General features: G+C 39.0%; 1 protein-coding gene across 8 annotated transcripts in view; it reads right to left on the reverse strand.

The window, feature by feature from the left end:
• ROBO2 (roundabout guidance receptor 2) overlaps nucleotides 1-21,185 on the reverse strand; it is a 709,767-nt gene that overhangs the window by 177,834 nt on the left and 510,748 nt on the right. For all 8 annotated transcript variants that reach the window (XM_006773936.2, XM_015570594.1, XM_015570599.1 and 5 more), the window contains exons 3-4: nucleotides 10,845-11,002; nucleotides 7,533-7,653 (exon numbers count right to left, since the gene is read on the reverse strand). In XM_006773936.2, coding sequence (XP_006773999.1) covers nucleotides 7,533-7,653; nucleotides 10,845-11,002 — 279 coding nt within the window. The remainder of the gene's footprint in view (nucleotides 1-7,532; nucleotides 7,654-10,844; nucleotides 11,003-21,185) is intronic.

Below are 21,185 nucleotides of genomic sequence, written 5' to 3' on the forward strand. Positions count from 1 at the left end.
GTGGTGTCGCGAGACACCCTCGTGCAATGTCATCACAAGACGGCCACCACAAGATGGCTGGCAGGAGGAGGAAGTTGGGGGCAATCAGGCCTGCAGGGGAGGGCAGTTGGGGGCGATCGGGCCAACAGGGGAGGGCAGTTCTGTGAAATCAGGCCAACAGGGGAGGGCAGTTAGGGGTGACCAGGCTAGCAGGGGAAGGCAGTTGGGGGTGACCGGGCTGGCAGGGGAGTGGTTAGGAAGTGATCAGGCAATCAGGCAGGTGAGCAGTTAGGAGCCAGCAGTCCCAGATTGTGAGATGGATGTCTGACTGCCGGACATCCCCTGAGGGGTCCCAGATTGGAGAGGGTGCAGGCTGAGCTGAGGGACAACCTCCCTCCAGTGCACAGATTTCATGCACCGGGCCTCTAGTCCTATCTAATAAATTCCCTAATAATAAATAGGGAATATGCTAATTGACCCTCACGCCATCTCAAAGATGACGGCACCCACAGCCAATAAGGACTGCCGAACATCCCCCGAGGGGTCCCAGACTGGAGAGGGTGCAGGCTGAGCTGAGGGACAACCCCTCCCCAGTGCACAGATTTCAAGCATTGAGCCTCTAGTCTATACATATCAAAGCCTAAGCGACCATCACAACTGAATGGACAACTGAACAGGCTGGGTGAGGTGTCCAGGCTGGCAGGGGGGTTAGTGAGGGACAACCAAATGAATAAGCATCAGGCTGCGAAGATGGTGGCCCCCACAGCCAATAAGGAGGGAATATGCTAATTGACTGTCACACCCTCAAAGATGGTGGCGCCCACAGTCACAAGATGGCTGGCAGGGGAGGGCAGTTGGGGGTGACCAGGCTGGCAGGGGAGGGGTTAGGAAGTGATCAGGCAATCAGGCAGGCGAGCAGTTAGGAGCCAGCAGTCCCAGATTGTGAGATGGATGTCTGACTGCCGGACATCCCCTGAGGGGTCCCAGATTGGAGAGGGTGCAGGCTGAGCTGAGGGACAACCTCCCTCCAGTGCACAGATTTCATGCACCGGGCCTCTAGTATTCAATATAATACACAATACTATGAATCTAAAATGTGGTCGCATAATCTCTTAAGTTTCTTACTTACATGCTACAATGAAAAAATTAAGTGCTCAGTGGACAGATTTCTCTTTTATGCATATTCAGTCATTGAATATGGCTGTAAAATTGTCAATGTCAGTGCTGTGACAACTGTACTAGAATAACCTTCACAATTTTAAAATAAACTTTGCTCATCATTATAAAGTAGTATTATGGAAGTAATTACATAGGTAGAGTCCTTTAAGTCCTATAAGATCAATGATATGCAATAAAAATACATTAGAACTGGCCACTGCTTGTAAACCTTGTTTTAACTTCAGCTGACCCAGAAGGAACTGCCACTCTGCAATGTCTAGTAACTTGGGAAGTCAGATGGTCTGCCCAAATATGTCTCCTTTTATTTAACTGGGCATATATAAAAGAACATGTGTTATGAGAGCTATTTAGTGTGAAATTATGAGCCCTTCTAGAATAGACTGAATGATAATTATCAGTCTATCTGAATGTGATTAACTAAGTCCTGGCTGCAGTAATTTATTTTCTTGCCAATAATTTTCTTTTTATAAGAGAAATCATTCTATGAAGTAAAAGTAAACATAAGTAAATGTTCTCAGGAGAAAAAAATATGCTTCTCTCAGCTTGTTTTATAGGCAAAGTTTTATGTTATTGCTGATAACATGATATGAGAAGTCCACTGACAGCAGAGTACATACATGTCTATTTATCTCATCACACTGCAACAGGGCTTGACACATAGTAGGTGCTCATGAGATATATGTTAAATAAGTGACTAGATAGAAAATACTTTGCTGTTTTAAAGGTTGCAAGTAAACACTATTTGTTTAAACTATAGTGTTCCTAACAATCACCTGGGTTTTAATAGCCTATGTTTAGAATTCTTAAATGAAGGCCATTGTTTATTAATAAAACTTAGATATTTCCTAAGAGTTGGCTGTAAGACACCTCCCCTCATAGATATATCTCTGGGTAGCTCAACTATACTTAGGCCATCAACTATTATTTCTCATCCAATAACTGAAAATCAACACTACCAGCCCAAACCTGTGTCCTTAGCCCCAATAATTTGGCTAGTTCCAAATATGATCATCCTACCTTGATAGTCATCGGTTGACAAAATTCCCAAGTGTTCTTAGTGAACAGCAATGAAATACAAATGAACTGTAGATAACTTGATATTTGAAGAAAGACTCCAGTGTGAAAGACTGAACAATGCAGGGTGGGGCAAGGAGAAGAAACCCAGGAGAAATAAAAGCAGGAAAGCATTACAAGTAAATTTTATTTTAAAAAATCGTGTTTTTAAAATCCTGAGAAATAAGAGAGGTTAAAACATCCATGAAACAAGAACAAGATGACATAAATAGGAAAGAATTAGAGGAAAGAAAGGCCTAGAAAGTTTATCATCTAATTAGTAAATACATATTTGACAGAGAAATGGAATAGAAAAATGGATAGGATATTACCTTGACTTATTTGGATAAAGAGTTTTGTGATTGAGATTGCTTACCAGGTGTCTATCCACTAAAATTAAAAAAAGTGCCAGAGCAAGGCACAGTATTGAAGTATTTTAGAATGCTGGGGTAAAAAGGCAGTACTAAAAGAAAAAAAGGAAAACTGGTAACAGGGGATCAGAAGCACAGTAGTCCTCTCAATAGCAGCAGTGGAAGCTGAATAATATTGGAGATGCACTTTAATGTTATGAGTAAAAATATCTGTTTTTAAACTATAATTCTATCAGCAGCCAAAGTATCAATTAAATTTTGGATGGAATAAAGGCATTTGGTCTGGAATGAGCTCTAGGCTCAAGTTATGTAGAGAGAAAGAGAAACATTTCTGAATATAGAAGTTACCCAAGAAAAACACATAGGATGCAGAAAGATGGGCATCCATTATCAAAGCAAAGGGAAGAAAGAGATGAAGATGACGTTTGTGGAGAGGCCTAGGGAGCACCCAGCCCAGTCGGATTGGGCCAGCAGCCTGAAGCCTCCAGGAAGGCTGTAGCCAGGGTGGACTTCATACCAAAATAAAAATTTGGAGGAATTTAAACATTCTGTTAGAAATTGCAAAAATAATTCATGGTAGATGTAGACAAACATAAGTAAAAGAAAAATTATTACTAATTCAGAGAGCAAATATTATACCAGAAAAAAAAATGCCATCATAACATAACACAGCCCACAGTCTATATTTTCATGGTTATAATAATTCAAATACTGAATATTAATATAACTAATGTTTCTGAAGTCATTTTACTGGAAGGACCAACAGAAGGGAAAGTGGAGGAGAGACGGTGGGGCAAGGGATTGAAGTGGGGCAAATCATCATCTTCCAAAATAGGAAATCAAAATAGTGTATACAGTCGTGGAATAAATACATATTTAGATGTAAGGAAATAAATCCCAGAAGAAATGTTTAAAGATGAGGCTTGCAAGAATGTTTAAAGATGAGGTGTGTGTGTGTATGTGTGTGTGTGTGTGTGTATGTGTGTTGGAAAGTAAGGTGGGGCAAATTTTTTCTTTATTTCATTATTAGTTTAATACTTTTGGGTCTACTATAAATGTGACATATAAAATATTTTTTCATGTATTACTTTGATAAACATTTAAGAATAATTTGGAAACAAATTTTGGTTGTTTTTAATACCGGTTAAATTTTGGATAACAGATATCCCAAACCTAACCATTGTTTTAAACTTAATTATATAATTTAACTCTAGTTTCTCTGTCTTCGGGATCTTGCGAATTTATGTTTTTGTGTGTTTTTCAATTGATTTCAGATAGGAATAGAGAGATAGAAGCATCAATGATGACAGAGAATCATCCATCAAAGGCCTCCTGCACTCCCCCTACTGGGGATTGAGCCTGCACCTCCAGCATGTGCCCTGACTGGGGAAATGAACCATGACCTCCTTATTCATGGGTCGATGCGCAGCCACTGAGCCACACTGGCAGGGTCAGGATCTTGGGAATTTAATTGACATATATAAACTGCCAGATTTCTAAGTAGTATTCTATTTCTTAAATTCATTTTAGATGTAGGAAGGGAGAGAGAGAGAGAGACATCAATCTCCTGCATCCTGTAGGTGCCCTTATGGGGGATGGAACCCACAACCTAAGTATGTGCCCTGACCAGAAATTAAACCCACCACCTTTTGGTGTACGAAATGATGGTCCAACCAACAGAGGCACACCAGACCTGGGGGGAGAGTTCTTTATAAAAAATATATCTAAACCCTCCCATCGATTTTAGCATTTACACTATGATGCCTATTTATAATTTTTAGACTTGGTACTTCCTACTTAACTAGGATGCTATTTTACATTAAAGAAGAACAAACAGAGTAAATGATTCGTGGAGTATGGAATAATAACGTATTGAATATTACATTACATTGATCATATCTTTGCCTAAAGTGCAGATCTTTGAAATATTAGTTGCAATTTTCAAGATACAAAAGGTCTAAGTCCAAGACCACTTAATAGAGAATCAAAATACTTGCAGACGGGTATTATATTGGCAAAGACCCTTTATTCTTTTCATTGTTTTTTATTGCCATTTATAAGTGAATCAAATTTTGGAAAACAATTAAATATTATCAGTTACTTTTTCTGTACTACGCATCTTAAAGTAAATATGGGGTTGCAAAGGACATTTAAAAACTTCCAGATTTTTGGTTGTTCTTGCTAATCCTCCCCCGAGAATATTTTTTCCATTGACTTTTTTTTTCTTTTTAAGGAGAGAGAATGGAAGGGAGAAAGAGAGGAAGAAAGAAAGAAACATTGATGTGAGAGACACATCGATTGAATGTTTCCCGCATGCACCCCGACTGGGCTTAGGATCAAACCTGCAACCCAGGTACATGCCCTGGACCAGGTCAATGCTCTAACCACTGAGAACACCAGCCAGGACAATAGCCAGATTTTTTAAAAAAAATTTTAATATATTTTATGGATTTTTTACAGCGAGGGAGGGAGAGAGATAGAGAGTCAGAAACATCGATGAGAGAGAAACATCGATCAGCTGCCTCCTGCACATCCCCACTGGAGATGTGCCCGCAACCCAGGTACATGCCCTTGACCGGAATCGAACCTGGGACCCTTCAGTCCGCAAGCCGACGTTCTACCCACTGAGCCAAACCGGTTTCGGCGAGCCAGATTTTTTAAAAAGAAGAATTTCTAATACATGGAAATAAAATTGAGAGAGGAGGGAGAGAATGTAACCAGTTTTGCTTTTCTAAACCTAGGTCAGAGATGATAATTCTAACAATGATGAACTGTAAAGAGGTTTAAAAGTAAACCTGTCCTGGATGCAAAAGCACCAAAGTAAAATAAAGAAGGCCTCCGTATACAGAGCACACTAGTTATTTTATTTTCTCTAAGAATTGGGGAATCTCAGGCAGTACTTGTCACATCCTTGGTTAGACCATCACTACTGTTTTTATCTTTTATTTCTTGGTTTGGATGTTGTTTTCTTATCAATAATGGAATTTTAGTTTTCCCCATAACTTAATATTGTACTTGTAGTCCCTTAGGTCAGTTCTGACTAGTTTACACCATCAGATAAATGTTTCTCAGCTTCCTAAATCAATTCTTCCAAAGGAACTGCCTCTAGACAAATCCAATCTCTTTGCTTTATAGCTATTTTAAAAATAATTTAGAAGTTACCCTGTAACTCCTGACATGTTTAGGGATCTCCTGTACTTCTCATCACATCTTTAGGTAAATATTTTATAACACAATCACAGTTTGGTAAGTCTAATTGCTCAGGTAATGAGATTAAACACTTTCAAATTCCTTCTGAAGGCAGTAAATACTGCTGTAATGCAACATTTTTGTGAGCCAACGCTGGGTAGTTACGGAAAAATAGCATGAGTGTTTCTTGTAGGTTTTCAATGCTCATGTTCAGTGACCACTAATTTTATTTATTGCCAGAAAAACTGTATTTTATTCATTACAGAGTGGAACACGTTTTGGGACCATAGGTGACTGCATGAAATTTAACGAAAAACTGATGCTTGTCTGTGCTCCTCAGGATAGCAATTTACATGCATACTTTGAATAATTTTATTTTACTCTTCAATTCCTTTCATGGATGATGAGATTTCTCCTGGTTTTGTCATTTGGGACTTCAAGCTGCTTAGTATCTGCAAGGAGTATTACCAGAGATTACTTGTACTCAGAGTGATTGAAGAGAGGGGCTTGCACTCTGGTGCATATTCATAAAGCACACCCTGACGCTAAAAATGGAATTGCAATCATAACATGGTCCGTTTTTGCATTATGGCACTCCTTTACACCATGAGATGGCACTTCCCAAACTAAAAAGAAGTTTCTTTCGGGACTTATTCGGGATTCTGTTGCCACCCTCAGGGGTGTTCTGGAATAATGGCCAAAAAAAAACCAAAACACCTTATCATATTGTGCATAGAACCAGGAGTCTCTGTTACTGGCACACAAAAAGTACTTTAAAAATCACAATTATCTCTTGTATGTTGAAACAAAAATCACATATATTTGCAATAGTGAATTTTTATTAAGGTACAGATATTCATACACAGAAATATGCTAAAGTACATGTGTGCATATACATATGCGCGTGCTTGTGTGCATTTGTGTGTATATTCATAACATATATCTCCATACAGAGATTTGAATGGGATTTTGTTGTCTTATAAAGGAATGTTTCATTTCCTAGTATCTTTAGAATCCTTGTTTTCCATCATTTTCTCTTACAATATTCCACAGCTGCCCTGTAGTATATCTCTTACTTTTGTTTACTTGGCCATCTTTATTATCCACAACTTTCTCCTTCTTAATGTTTTCTCCACTATTTCTGTGATACATATCTATCAGGTTTTAACTGACTAATTAAAACTTTAGCTAAAGAGTCCTTTGGTGCTTAAAGTTGAAGAAACATAAATATAACAAAATAGATTTTTTTCTTTCTAATTTTGATTGCGTGCATATATACGGCTAACTAGCCTTTCAATAATCAGCTAAAATTCCAAATACCTCAATTTGAATATTTTAAAGTAGGAAAAAAGTGAAACGTCTTTGTATTACAATCTCTAACTTAAAAGAAAAACACCCTTTTTCTTGCATGTAATAGATACTTGTTAAATGCATCATAGTGGAATAAGTGATACACTTTAGGATATAATATCTCAAATAGATTTTGAAAAAGAACAATTATTTATATAATGATGAAAGGCAAACCTGTATAAATATGTGAATAGAGTAGGTGGATTAACATTTCAAATGTCTTCTTTTTCTTCCCATCAAAGATTTCATCTTGGAGACAGAAAAAAAAATAGCGGACAATTCCAGCCTGTCACTGCTTACCATAAGCCATAAAAACTATCTATATATGGCCTGGTGTTTAGTATTAATAAAAAACACTTAAAAAGGGGAAAATGATACAAATAGCAAGTTGTAATTAAAAGAGAGGTTTACCAAAAACAGTCAGCTCTGCTGGGTCACTGTCTCTTTCTCCCACCATATTGGTGCCAACACAGGTATACATCCCTGCATCACTTTTCCTGGTATTGGAGATCATCAGTTTTCCACCGCGGATCTGTAAATTTTTTTAAAAAAAGGAAGAAAAAAAAGAGGGAGAAAGAATGGAAAGAAAAAGTCACTAATAAATAATTTGAATAATTAAGCACATTTGTTTTTCCTAAAGGAAATAGCTCTGGAACTAGCACTCAGAACTCTCCCACTATTTTGACATCTGCATGTGCCCTTTTTTCCCTCTTAAATTCTCCTCCAAAATAAGCTCCTAATTCCCTTTCCATAGAATGTTTCCTTACGGCAGTCTTCAACTCCTGCCTAGTCCTCTTTTGTGAATTGTGTCTGCCCCCATCCAATTCCGATGTTTGGTCTTCAGTCTGTGATTTGGTTGGGTGAACTGCTATTGACATTTGTCATCAGAAAGGAGCACTAGATGTTTGCTGTGGATAATAAAATAAATCCAATGGACTCAGAGGGATTCCACAAGTGTTTATGGAATACCTAACTCCACAGGCTGGGCAGTTTTCTAGGCACTTGGGATTCAGTAATAATCCAAATATAAAAATGCCTGCCTTCCTGGAGCTTACTTTTATTATTTTTTTAATATATTTTATTGATTTTTTACAGAGAGGAAGGGAGAGAGATAGAGAGTTAGAAACATCGATGAGAGAGAGACATCGATCAGCTGCCTCCTGCACATCTCCCACTGGGGATGTGCCCGCAACCCAAGTACATGCCCTTGACCGGAATCGAACCTGGGACCTCCCAGTCCTCAGGCCGACGCTCTATCCACTGAGTCAAGCTGGTTTCGGCCTGGAGCTAACTTTTAAATTGTATTTATTATCTTTGTCTCATCTTAATTTTAATTATGAGATAATTTTTGAAGAATAGAATGGTATGGATAAAAACAATTCAAGATTTTGGAATGATGACTATGGGTTGTTACAAATCATTGTTTTAAAACAGCTTCTCTTTAGATGTCTTAAGTCAGAAGCATTTATTGACTGAATAAACATATGTAATCTTGTTTAAATGTGTGTTTGTTAAAGAGGATGCTAAAGGAGAATTAGGTTTTCAGTAAGTGTATCATTAACTCATAGTTTCTTTTCCAATTTTGGGGATTTTTTTCTTTTTGGTATTTCCCTAATCCAACAATCTTCACTTGACAATGGCTGAGTGTTTTTAAAGAGATATGAGATAAGAGCACGGCCTTTTCCTTTGTTGATTTTTAAATTCGTAGGCAAACGACACTAATATAGGTATGTTCTCATTAGAGATATTTCTGGCTATAAAACCTGTCATGTCATAGAAAGGAATTTCCTACTTTGTTTTCCTTTTACCTGGGAAGATTTTCAACATGTTCTCAATTATATACAGTAGAGTGTAATGAAGTCTAAGTTATAAAAATGATGATGGAGGCAATTTCTTCTCCCCTTGAAGCTGCATTTGGCAATATGACCTGATTCAATCAATGGAACTAAAGCAATTTTTCACCAGAAGGAAGTGCTTGGACATTGCGACTTGCCTTCTCTTGCTGCAGCTGAAACCCTGGGACTACCGTGGGGACCAGCCTGAGTTAGCCTGATGCACAATTAGAAGCCATGAGAGGATGAAGATGCCCAGCTGAGAGTCCGTCAATTGCCAGAAGTGTGTGTTATTCCAGATCATCCAGCTGTCAACACATCTTTAAACAAGCCGCAGGAGCATGAGGAAGCCTAGCAAACATCAACTACGCTGGGCCAGAGTAAAGAGCTATCAGTTTATCCGCAGAATCATAGTCTAAATAAAATGGTTGCTATACACTACTGCGTTTGAGGTGGTTTGTTACAAAGCTAAAGCTAAATGGCACAAACATGAGCTAGAAACCCTTGAACATTGATTTTATTCCATCACCAGGAGCACATTTTCATAACTTGGTACCCTAGCAGAGACCATTAGCAAACCAGTTCTCCAGGGCAATGTAGATCCTCAGAGTTCAAGCCAGAATAACATAAACACATGTTATGATCTCCTACATGGCCTATCCAGTTCTGTTCATAATGTAAACACAATGTACACATAAGAAAAGAAGCATTTATTAGATATTTTTAAAGATAATAGACACCCAGACTACAGGGAATTTTGATAGAAATGGAACTTTTTCTTCAGTTAAATGAGATATTATTTTTAAAATATCCATTCTCAAATATTATACTCAGTATAATTCTCAAAAATTACACTAAAAATAATGTCAGTAGGTTGAGGTATTATCTATTATTTCAGTAGACTGGTTTTCACACAATTAATATACAAATCTTGAGTAGGCCCTCTGAAAAAATAAAGTAATTGTATGCTATTTATCTACCACTTTGCCATTTTCTGGGTGTTTTATTTTGAATATTCATAAACTAATCACCAGTTTCCCTTAAAAATATACTATTTTTCTACAAGGGCTAAGCTGCAAAACCAGTCAGGGCTAAACTGCATTTTTATTTTGATTTTACTTTATATCAATAAACTTTTAAATGAATTCATGTATGAAAGTTTAGTTATAAATATCATTAAATTGGAAAAACTAGAAAAGTGCTTGAAATATTTATCACCTCAAATTATTTCATTTTATAATTTTTAAAATAATGCAAAAAGAAATACTCTAATTAATATGGTTTATGGCCATCATTTATACTTTAACAATCACATGCTGCATGAGCAACAAATGCATTTGAAGATCTTAAAAAGAGCAGAGACTGCAATATTGAGCTGCAAATACCTATTTACATATTCAAGTTGGTGCAATTCTATTTTTTACTGTTTTGTTCATATTTATTACTTTATTTTTAATCTTTATTGTTGAAAGTATTACATATATCCCCCTTTTCCCCCCATTGACCCTTCTAGCCCCACCACCCCCAAGACTTTACCAGCCTATTGTCAGTGACCATGGGTTATGCATATATACATACAAGTTCTTTGGTTGATCTCTTCCCACCCACCCACCTACCCTCCCAAGCCTTCCCTCTGAGGTTCCACAGCCTGTTACATGCTTCTATGTCTCTGAATCTATTATGTACACTTGATTTATAGAATTTTTGTCTTTGAAACCTTATTCCAAAGTTATTGTTTTTGGTTTCCCTTTTTCAGCCCTTTCAATACAGTGAAAAAGGTAGTTAGTATTCAAATGCAGTTCAACAATTTTATTCACAGAATAAAATAAAATATATCAATTTTACGACTTGAGATTCAGTTTCTCTAGGCATTCATTTTAATTTCACTCACACTTATTCTTTCTTCCTTGTCATCAATTCGAACTTTGTCTTTCTTCCAGTAGATGGTGGGTTCAGGGTGACCTCGGGGGGGCTGGCACTCCAGGATGGCAGGCTCTCCAGCTGCCACCACAACATCTGTTGGATTCTGCCGGAAGTCATCTCGTAACACTGAAGGAAAACAATTGTAGTGAAAGAAAATTCAATGACAGTCACATCTCTTACAAAGGTAACTTAAAGACTCATTTACTTGGTCCTAAAAAAGTTGCCAGGGTGACTACTTAAGCATGCCCAACTAACAAAACCTAGAGTCAACCTAAGTGTTCATCAACAGGAAAATGAATAACTTTGACAATGCACATTTGCTATAAAATCTGACTTAAAAATAAGGTAAGTCTAAGGAAAATAGGGTGAGAAATGTTCATGATACAGTTCATAAATAATTACACTATTTATAATAAATACAAAGTACAAAACTTTATGTAGCATGATCCTATCTTCTATTTAAAAAGCACACATACATATGTGTATATACATATATTAAAATAAATGGTCAAATTATACTTAGAACCTTGAACAAGTTGTGTGCACATGGTCTGTGAACATGAAGACAGATCTGTCTGGGAGGGGAAGTGAGTGAGAAATCTTTGAGAAAGGCCTTTCTCCTGACATGAATATGGACATGATCCACATTGTTTTCATTACACTTCAGAAGATAGACTCATTGTTCACCCTTGCAACACACTAGCACCCACACACACAGGGCTACATTTTCATTCTCTCTGCATCTCCACCTGCCGAGCGACATCTGGGCAGCGTGACATTCGGAGCAGAGATATCCCTTATAGCAGTTTTGCCAGCCTGAATTTCCCTCCTTTCATTAGGAGAACAGCAGGTTGGACCTCCGCTGTAACCTCTGAAAATCTGGCATGCCTGGCTCTCCAAATGTCACCTATCTATCTGTGCGCAGTTTCCTTCTGCTGGCAACCTGAAAAGCCTGGAGAAATAACTTGCTCCTAGCAGATTGCACGATGCTGAGTTTATTTAGCAAATAAGGGCAAACATTCACAAAAATAGTTGATAACAGTTAATATACCACATACCTCAACTGCCTCTCTTTTCCCTAACTTCCTTGATTTTTTTATTCTTTGATATTCCAAAACTGACAAGTGTGCTTCCTAAGTGTGCCTATGGATAAAACAAATACATATACTCACACAAATATAGATGTGTGTTTATGTATATACTAGAGGCCCAGTGCATGAAAATTTGTGCACTGGGGAGGCAGTCCCTCAGCCTGGCCTGCCCCCCTCACAGTCTGGGAGCCTCAGGGGATGTCTTACTGACAGCTCCTCTGTGGGAGGTGACCAGGCCCATCAGGGAAAGGCGACACCCCCATCACACTGCTGCTGCTGCCGCTGCCAGCCACTGTGGCTGCCTGAGCCTCAGTCCAGCCCTTGTAGCAGTGGCCGCCATCTGCGGCTTACCTGAGACTCGGCTTCAGCTTTGTCTGGAAGAACATCCATAAGATGTCCGGTCTCATTAGCTTATTTCCCTTTTAGTAGTATAAATTGCATACATACATATACATATATACATATATACATTATACACATACATGTATATAGGTATGCACATGTATGTGTATGCTTATATATTGGCCAAGCTATTTGAAATAAAAATTAGTCACCTTGTGCTAGTCTATTATGTAAATCACCTGCTGTAAATGTGGATTAGACCAACCAGCTTTGGTGTCCCGTAATGAGGCCCACTTCAGCAATTTGTTATATATATCTACACTAATAAAAGAGAAACATGCAAATTAATCATCACTCCACCACTCTGCTACACCCAACAGCCAATCAGAGTGACTATGCAAATTAACCCAACAAAGATGGTGGTTAATTTGCATATGCAGGTGCAGAGTGAAGACTGAAGACAACTGGAGAGGGCGGCAGCCATGGAGATGGAGCAAGCAGGAGGCTTGGGTTGCTCCTGGCAACGGAGGAAGCCAAGCTTCCCGCCAGCCCTGGACTCCATTCAAGGAGTGGCTGGGGGCCTGGGTCACCAGGGGCAACCCAGGCTTCCAGCCAGCCCTGGCCTCCGCTTGAGAAGCAGAGAAGCCAAGCCTGCTGCGGCTGGACCAAAGGCCTGGTTCCTGGGTGCTGGAGGAAAGATCTGCTGCTTCCTGCATGGTCCCTACTGGGGATAGAGCCTACAACTCAGGCATGTGCTCTGACCGGAATTGAACTATGACCTCCCTATTCATAGGTCAATGCTCAAGCATTGAGCAAGTCCAGCTGGGCATCACTCTGCTTCTTGCTTGGGCCATGTATCCAGGCTCATTGCCACTCTCCAAATAAATAGAAATCTCCTGTCCTGAGAATAACTGCAGAGAGACAACTGAGTGACTTTAGGGCTTTTTTGTCTCTTGCAAAACCTCCTTTAACAGGGTTTTCCATCTTAATGTAGTCAGGACTCTCTAGGAGATTAGAGAACCTTGTCTCCTATTGAAGGAGCAGTAAGAAAGTATTCAGCACAAATGGCTCGCTCTCAGTTTATAAGCTGATTAATTTGCAGCTTTCACTGCTAAGGAAATGTGTTCCATTTTAGCAAGGTTCTCTTGTCTCACTGGCAGGGAAGGTGTGATTTATTTGCTTAAGGATTTGCTTTTGAATGAGCTGAGAAGTGTGCATTTCAATGTGACATTCTGGCAGGGGGATGAGAAGAGGTTTGTGGTTCCCTCTTCCAGGTAAATCCTCCAGGGAGAGCAAGCTGGTGACTCATTTATATTCTAAATACAGAACAGCTGTCTATTTATGCAATGTTAAGACGTGCAAAAATATGGTAACAGGGTTGTGAGCACCCCTACAATATACAGTGCTGGCAGCAAATGGTGTTTTGGCAGGCCCTCAATCTGTTTCAATATGACACATCTGGTCAGTTGAAGGACCTTCTCCAGAACTGGTCTCTTAACAAATGACATGCCAAAAAGCTTCTACTCAAATGGTACTTAGGACCATAGGAAATCATTCAGAAACAGGGTGTGCTACATCAATTTGCAACAAAACTAATTAAGAAAAAAAAGGTCCTTTGACCTGGGGGACAAAAAGAGAAAAATACCATAACAAAATAAGGTCTGTTCCTCTTAAACAATATAACATGTGTTTATGGCATTCACAAAAAAGAAAATGACTCCATTTTGCAAATGAAGCCAAGAAATCAAATATCAACTGTAATTTTAGGCTTTTAGACTATTCACCCAGAGAGTAGGGTGAGATAATAAGATAATTGGTGCTGTACCCGCTTGTAAAATGCTCTTTGGTGTTTGCATAGCACTCAGTTAATTCATTTTTGCTTATTGATATCATTTTTTTACTCTAAATCTTTGGGATAATAAAATATTACTTCTCTCTTTCTTGCAAATAAAACATTGATGAGAAAACATCCTTTTCAGCAGGGTCTGTCATGGCAAACAGAGAACTTGCTCTTAGGAAAAAGTAAAGTCATATTTACTCTCCTCAAATTTTTATGAAGAACATATGTGTTCTGATATTTGTTTATATGTTTCTGAGATTTGTATATCCATTCATAAATGTAAGCAAAGTAAAATGAAATAATATTTATTGTTTTCAAATTTTGAGTTAATTATTCATTTCTGTCCTGGATTTTGCCCTGTGCTTAGTTAGTTGCAAGTGATAAGAAATAGAAGGTGTTCTCTATAGTAAAGGATTATATGGATGAAAGGAACTAAAATGGTCTTGTAAATGTAAGGAGCAAGTCTTAATTATGTTTTTTTTCTCTTTAAGCTCTTATTATAGAAAGAACTGAAAGCTACATTTTTAAAAATCTTTACTATTGAAAATATTTCATGTTTCCCCTTTTTCCTCACTGACCTCTTCTAACCCCTCTCCACACCCCAAGACTTCACCACCCTATTGGCTGTGTCCTTAGGTTATGCATATATGAATACAAGTCCGCTGGTTGATCTCTTCCCACCCACCCTCCCCCACCTGCCCCTGAAATTCTACAGTTTATTCCGTGCTTTTATATCTTTGAATCTATTTTGTTCATCAGTTTATTTTGTTCATTGGATTCCATATACTAGTAATATCATGTGATACTTGTCTTTCTATGACTGGCTTATTTTGCTTAGCATAATATGCTTCAGGTCCCTCCATGCTGTCTTAAAGAGTAAGAGAGCCTTCTTTTTTACTGCTGCATAGTATTCCATGGTATACATGTACCACAGCTTTTTTATCCACTCATCTACTGATGGGCACTTGGGCTCTTTCCAGATCTTAGCTACTGTAAATTGTCTTGCTATGAACATGAGGGTACATACATTCTTTCTGATTGGTGTTTCAGGTTTCTTAGGATATATTCTTAGAAGTGGCATGACTGGGTCAAATGTCAGTTTCATATTTAATATTTTGAGGAAACACCATAGTGTTTTCCATAGTGGCTGCACCAGTTTGCATTCCCACCAGCAGTGCACTAGGGTTCATTTTTCTCCACATCCTCGCCAGCACTTGTCATTTGTTGATCTGTTGATGGTAGCCATTCGGACAGGTGTAAGGTGATACATCACGGTCATTTTAATTTGCATTTCTCTGATGATTAGTGACTTTGAACCTTTTTTCTTATGTTTCTTGACCTTCTATATGTCAGCTTTGTAGAAGTGCCTATTTATGTCCTTTGCCCATTTTTTAATTGGATTGTTTATCTTCCTTTTGTTAAGTTGTATAAGTTCCTTATATATTTTGGATACTAAACCTTTGTCAGATGTATCAAATATGTTCTCCCATGCAGTGGGCTCCCTTATAATTTTGTTGATAGTTTCTTTTGCTGTGCAGAAGCTTTTTTTTTAATGTAGTTCCATTTGTTTATTTTATCCTCAGTTCCCTTTGCCCTAGGAGATGTATCCATAAACATACTGTTAGGAGAGATGTTTGAGATATTGCTGCCTATAGTTTCTTTTTTTTTTTTTGCTTTTAAATTTTTTTAAAAAAATTGATTTCAGAGAGAGTACTGGGAAGGGAGAGAGAGACAGAAACATCAATGATGAGAGAAAATCATTGATCAGCTGTCTTCCCCTACTGGGGATCCAGCCTGTAAAACAGGTACATGCCCCAACTGAGAGTTGAACAATGACCTCCTGGCTCTTCGTTCAGTCATTGAGCCATGCTGGCCAGGCTATGGTTTCATTTTTAATATGGCTTGACAAGTAAGCTAATGCAAGAGCGTACAGTGGTATAGGTATTACCTAAAGTTCCAAACAGGTTTTCATATAAGGTGAAGAAGAATAAACCTGATGAACTGAAAAACAATATGATTAACAGTTGGGAGGGTATCAGTAAGTTATAGTTTAAAAACACAAACAAACAAAATGCCTGGCAGGAGTGGCTCAGTGGGCTAGCACATCTTCCCCATGCACTGAAAGGTCAGCAGTTTGAGTTCTAGTCAGGGCATGTACCTGGGTTGCAGGTTTAATCCCTGGCCCTGTTTGGGGTGCATGCAGGAGGCAGCAAATTGATGTTTCTCTTTCACATCTCTCTCTCTCTCTCTCCCTCTTGACTTCACACTTTTTCCACTTACACTCCCTGAAATCAATGGGGAAAAATATCCATGGGTGAGGATTTAAAAAAAGAGGTAAAATATACACTAGGTATACTACTGATATAGTATTTGCTTGCAGATCTAAGTTTAGAATACAAGAGCTCATATCTCCATGGGGGAAAAAAAGTCTAATTGGCTAGAACCTGGATATTTATTTCTGTATATGAGCTAAAAATAGTAAATGAGAGTTCACTCAGCTAGCCATAACCTGGATTAGATGAGATTCTTTTTACATTGACATGCACTGTGACTTAGGAAGTTATTCTGGAAGATCAGAAATTTCTTAATGACTAAAGTATATTTGATAAAATATACTTCATGTTTATGGCATAAAGATTTATAACTAATTCAATCCTGCAGACACATATTGGACACTACAATGTGCTTGGCACTGTCATAAAATGGTTAAGGAATATCAAACAAGAGTAACATGATGCTGGCAGGGCTATCTTTCTTGATAATGTCCCTCAATGCTTCCTCCCGCCCTGTATAATTCCCTCCCTTTTACTGTGGGCTGGAACTGGGGACTTGCCTTTAATGAAGAGAATATTACAAAGTGATGAAAGGTCACTTCCAATATTAACTTATAAAAAATTGCAACTTCCATCTATTTCTCTCTCTCTATCTTTCTGTCTGTCTCTCTGTGTCCTTCCACAACTGTGCTTCCTCTGCTCACATAAGATGCTCATTGGAGACCTATTTGACAATGATCTGAAGAAAGCTCCCAGTCAACACAAGCAAGGAAGTGAAGCCCTCAGCCCCCCTCAAAAACCAAATCTTGACAACAATCACATATGCATGGTTGGGAGCAGGAGCTCCCCAGCTGGGCCTTTACCTGAGACCACCACAGCCCTAACCTGCACCGTTATTGCCATTTTGTGAGAGATCCCACAGCAGAGGACCAAGCTAACTTGTATCTGCATTCCTGACCACAGACAGTGAGAGAATAAATGTGTGTTGTTTTAGACCCCTAGGTTTATGGTAATTGGTTACACAGCGATAGGTAACTAGTCAGTGCCCTCAACAAACTTTATGTGTAATTGTGCTTTAGAGCTCACATCTTTAATTCCTGCTCCCTCACAGTCCCACATTCTTTCATGTCTTCTTACCAAGTCTTTTGTTCTAAATCAGTACTTCTCAGAAGTTTCTTTTTTTTAAATATATTTTATTGATTTTTTACAGAGAGGAAGGGAGAGAGATAGAGAGTTAGAAACATCAATGAGAGAGAAACATCTATCAGCTGCCTCCTACACATCGCCCACTGGGAATGTGCCTGCAACCAAGATACATGCCCTTGACCAGAATCGAACCTGGGACCCTTCAGTTCGCAGGCCGACGCTCTATCCACTGAGCCAAACCGGTTTTGGCCAGAAGTTTCTTATGTCAATAAATAAAGGCAAGGTAAAGCATTACTCAGACTTATCCATTTTAATTTATTAAAAGAAATTAGCAATAACCATGAGAAGAGAATGCATAATTAATAGGTTTCTGAGAGATATGTTTAGGAATTATAAGATACACATGCTTACAAAGGGCTATTAAAAATGTATAGCCTAATGAGACAAAATGGTGGCTAAATAGGTGGACGTGTCCTGCACCTTCTCACGGAGCAGATAGAAGAAACAACTACATCGAATAATATCCACCCAGAATTGGCGAATTAGACACAGCTGGTGAGACAATCTGTGGTCAGAAAGGACAGAGGACACCTGGAGAACAGCAGGATCGGGCATCTGGGCTGGAGAGAGAGATGCCTGACTACCAGAACGAAAGGGTCAGAAGGAACCTGTCCTGCACCAAGTCTGCATCCATTGGGGACACATGTAACACCTGTGGAAGGGAGTCCACAGGGCTGCTGGCACCTGGGGAATCTAGACCTAAGTCCAGAGCCATGAGAGGCTGCACCCAAAAAGGCAGCCTGAAGCACTGCCCTAGCCACACAGTACCAGGGGGAGAGAAAAGTTCAGTGGTATGGCTGTTCTGCCTTTACATTTTCCTTACTTTTACTTGCTAAACCCAGTTCATAGGCCTTTCAATTAGAAGCACTCACCAAGGCTGCAATGCTAGTGGAGGTGCAGTTTTGTGAAGGCTGGGGTGCTAGGAGCCGGTCCATCCTTGCTGTTTCAAGGGACCTGGCATATATGGCATACTGTTCTTAATATGTTTGCTCACCTTCTTGGCGCTATGTGTTTTAACCAAGGTTACCTCTCCGAGAAAGGTTGTTTCCCCAGGTAGAGATTTTCCCCTGAAGTTGGGGAGGGAATAAAACCCCTTCACCAGAACTTAGAAGATAGAACCAAGAGACTCAGAACCTACACACAGAACTTAGAGACAGAACTTAGAAGACAGAACCTACACAGAACCTAGAGACAGAAGAACTTCGCTGGAGAGAACATGGCAAGAGAACCTGACCAGAACCTGGCTACAGAACTTGGTTGGAGAACCTAGACAGAACCTGGCAACCACACAGAACTTAGATGAAGATCCTAGAGACAGAACTTAGAAGACAGAACCTACACAGAACCTAGAGACAGAAGAACTTCGCTGGAGAGAACATGGCAAAAGATCCTGGACAGAACCTGGCTACAGAACCTGGCTGGAGAACCTGGAGAACCTGGCTGGAGAACCTAGCAAGAGAACATGGACACATAACTTGGCTGGAGATTGTGGCTAGAGATCCTGGCAAGGCTGTTGATCAACTGAACGCTGTCTCTGTGTCATTCCTTCTTCGCCGACTCCGTCTACACCTTTGGGAACCCCTGGACCTGCTGGGGCTGGATCCCAGCAATGGGGAGAGGCTGTGGAGAGGAGCAGGGCAGGGAGAGGTGACCAGGAATCTGGCACTGGGACATTCTGGACCCTCCAAACCTGCACGGCCATTTTTCTCCTGAAGAGCCAGCCCTTCCCAGCATCCATGGGCAATTACACCCGGCATCGAGCTTTGCAGAGGAAACAAAGAATCTGAATAGCCTCAGGGAGCCCTCAGGGACTAGGTTGAGGGCCTGTTTGGTCCTGGAAATTAATACAGCAGCACCCCCACCTAAAGCCCATGTCAGAAATAGATGCTTCTGTAAATACAACTGAAAGTAGGCAGACAAACAAAGCTGGCAGATTGGTCCTGCCTGCCTGCAACCAAGGTTGTGGAGACAGACACAGAGGAGCGGTGAATCACTGATAACTTAAACACTATGCTGACTACCTAACAGGAAACTGAGAAGTGGCAGACAGAACACTAGAGAGGGGTCTTAAACCAGCCACCATGGGACAAGAAAACTCGGCTGAAGCGAATGACGCTTTACTTTTTTTATTTTTTATCTTTTAAGAAACAAACAAACAAAATGTTTATTTTTTTAATCTTTCATTTTTTTGGATTATTTTTCTTCGTTCTATTTTTATTTTTTATCATTATTTTACTTTATGTTATTATTTTTTTCTTTTTTGCAACCCTTTTCTTCCTCACTTCTCCCTTTTTTCATCCTGTTTCTCTTCTCCTGTTCCTACTTTAGTTTTTCTCTCTCCTATCTTTTTACTCCTTGTAAAAAATTGATCTTCTTTATCTGCTTTATTGATGCATTATTATTATTGTAGTCTCTGTTGGTTTTCTCATATATCTAAGTTCCTTTCCCCTGCTCCATGCCCATGCACTCTTCTCTTTTCTCTTTTTTTGCTAGCCAATGTTTTATGCTTTTGTTTTTTCTCTCTCTCTTACTCTGTTCTCCTAATTGCTTAATTAGTTTCATTCACTAAACTCAAGCCTATCTGCTCTCTCCTCTGTTCTCCTTTTACAAAAACAGATGAATATATAGGTAGGTAGATTAAAGGAAAAATATATTTTTTCTTTTTTGGCTTTTAATTTATTGATTTTTTTCTTTTACTTTTATTCTTACCCAGTCATTATCTTTCTACTTCCTCTATATTGAACTGTGGCCATTCCCCTATTCATTCAATTCCTTTACGTTACTTACTGGACATAGGTTCTGACTCCACAGATTCTGCCCCCCCCCTTTTTTTTCTGGATATTTGTTGTTTGCATTTTTTTATTTATTTGTTTTGTAGAGTTGTCTCCACATATATGTATATTTTTCCCCTTCTTTTTTCCTCTTTTTTTCCCCTCTTTTACCTTTCTTTCTTTTCTCACCATCATTTTTGCTCTCTTTCCTCTCTCCTAATGCTCTTTGCTCTAGTAGTAATTTATATTGGGGTTATTGGTGTTGTGAATATGTTCATGTTTTGTTCCTTCTGTGTTGGGTTTGTTGAGTTGTATTTTGTGCTTTTTGGTAAATGTGGTAGAGAGTGAGCCACATTAGTAGCAGACACCCTGAGAAGAGACTCCATCCACAAACAGGATAATAACAATCAAGACCCAACTACACCAAGAGAATTCAAATATGCCAAGGAAGGGGCATCCCGAGAATACCCAGCCCAGAAGACCTGAGTGATTGCAACACTGGGTTCCACAAAACATCTACTCTGTAACACAAACTCAAAAAAATCTGGGTGACATAGAAGTTTGATCTAATACATAGGAAAAACCATAGAGGAACAACAAAAATGGGGAGTCAAATAACAGCCACCTAATAAAAGAAAAGGAGGGATCACCAGAAAAGGAAGCAAAGGAAATGGAGGCAAGCAATTTGTCAGAAAAATGAAACAGAGCAATGATCATAAGGACGCTGAAAAGGATGGAAGTCCAATTCAACAACATCTGTAAGAATTAAGAGGAAATGAAGAAGAA

The sequence above is a fragment of the Myotis davidii genome, unplaced genomic scaffold (genome assembly GCF_000327345.1).
Source record: "Myotis davidii unplaced genomic scaffold, ASM32734v1 scaffold24, whole genome shotgun sequence".
Taxonomy (NCBI): domain Eukaryota; kingdom Metazoa; phylum Chordata; class Mammalia; order Chiroptera; family Vespertilionidae; genus Myotis; species Myotis davidii.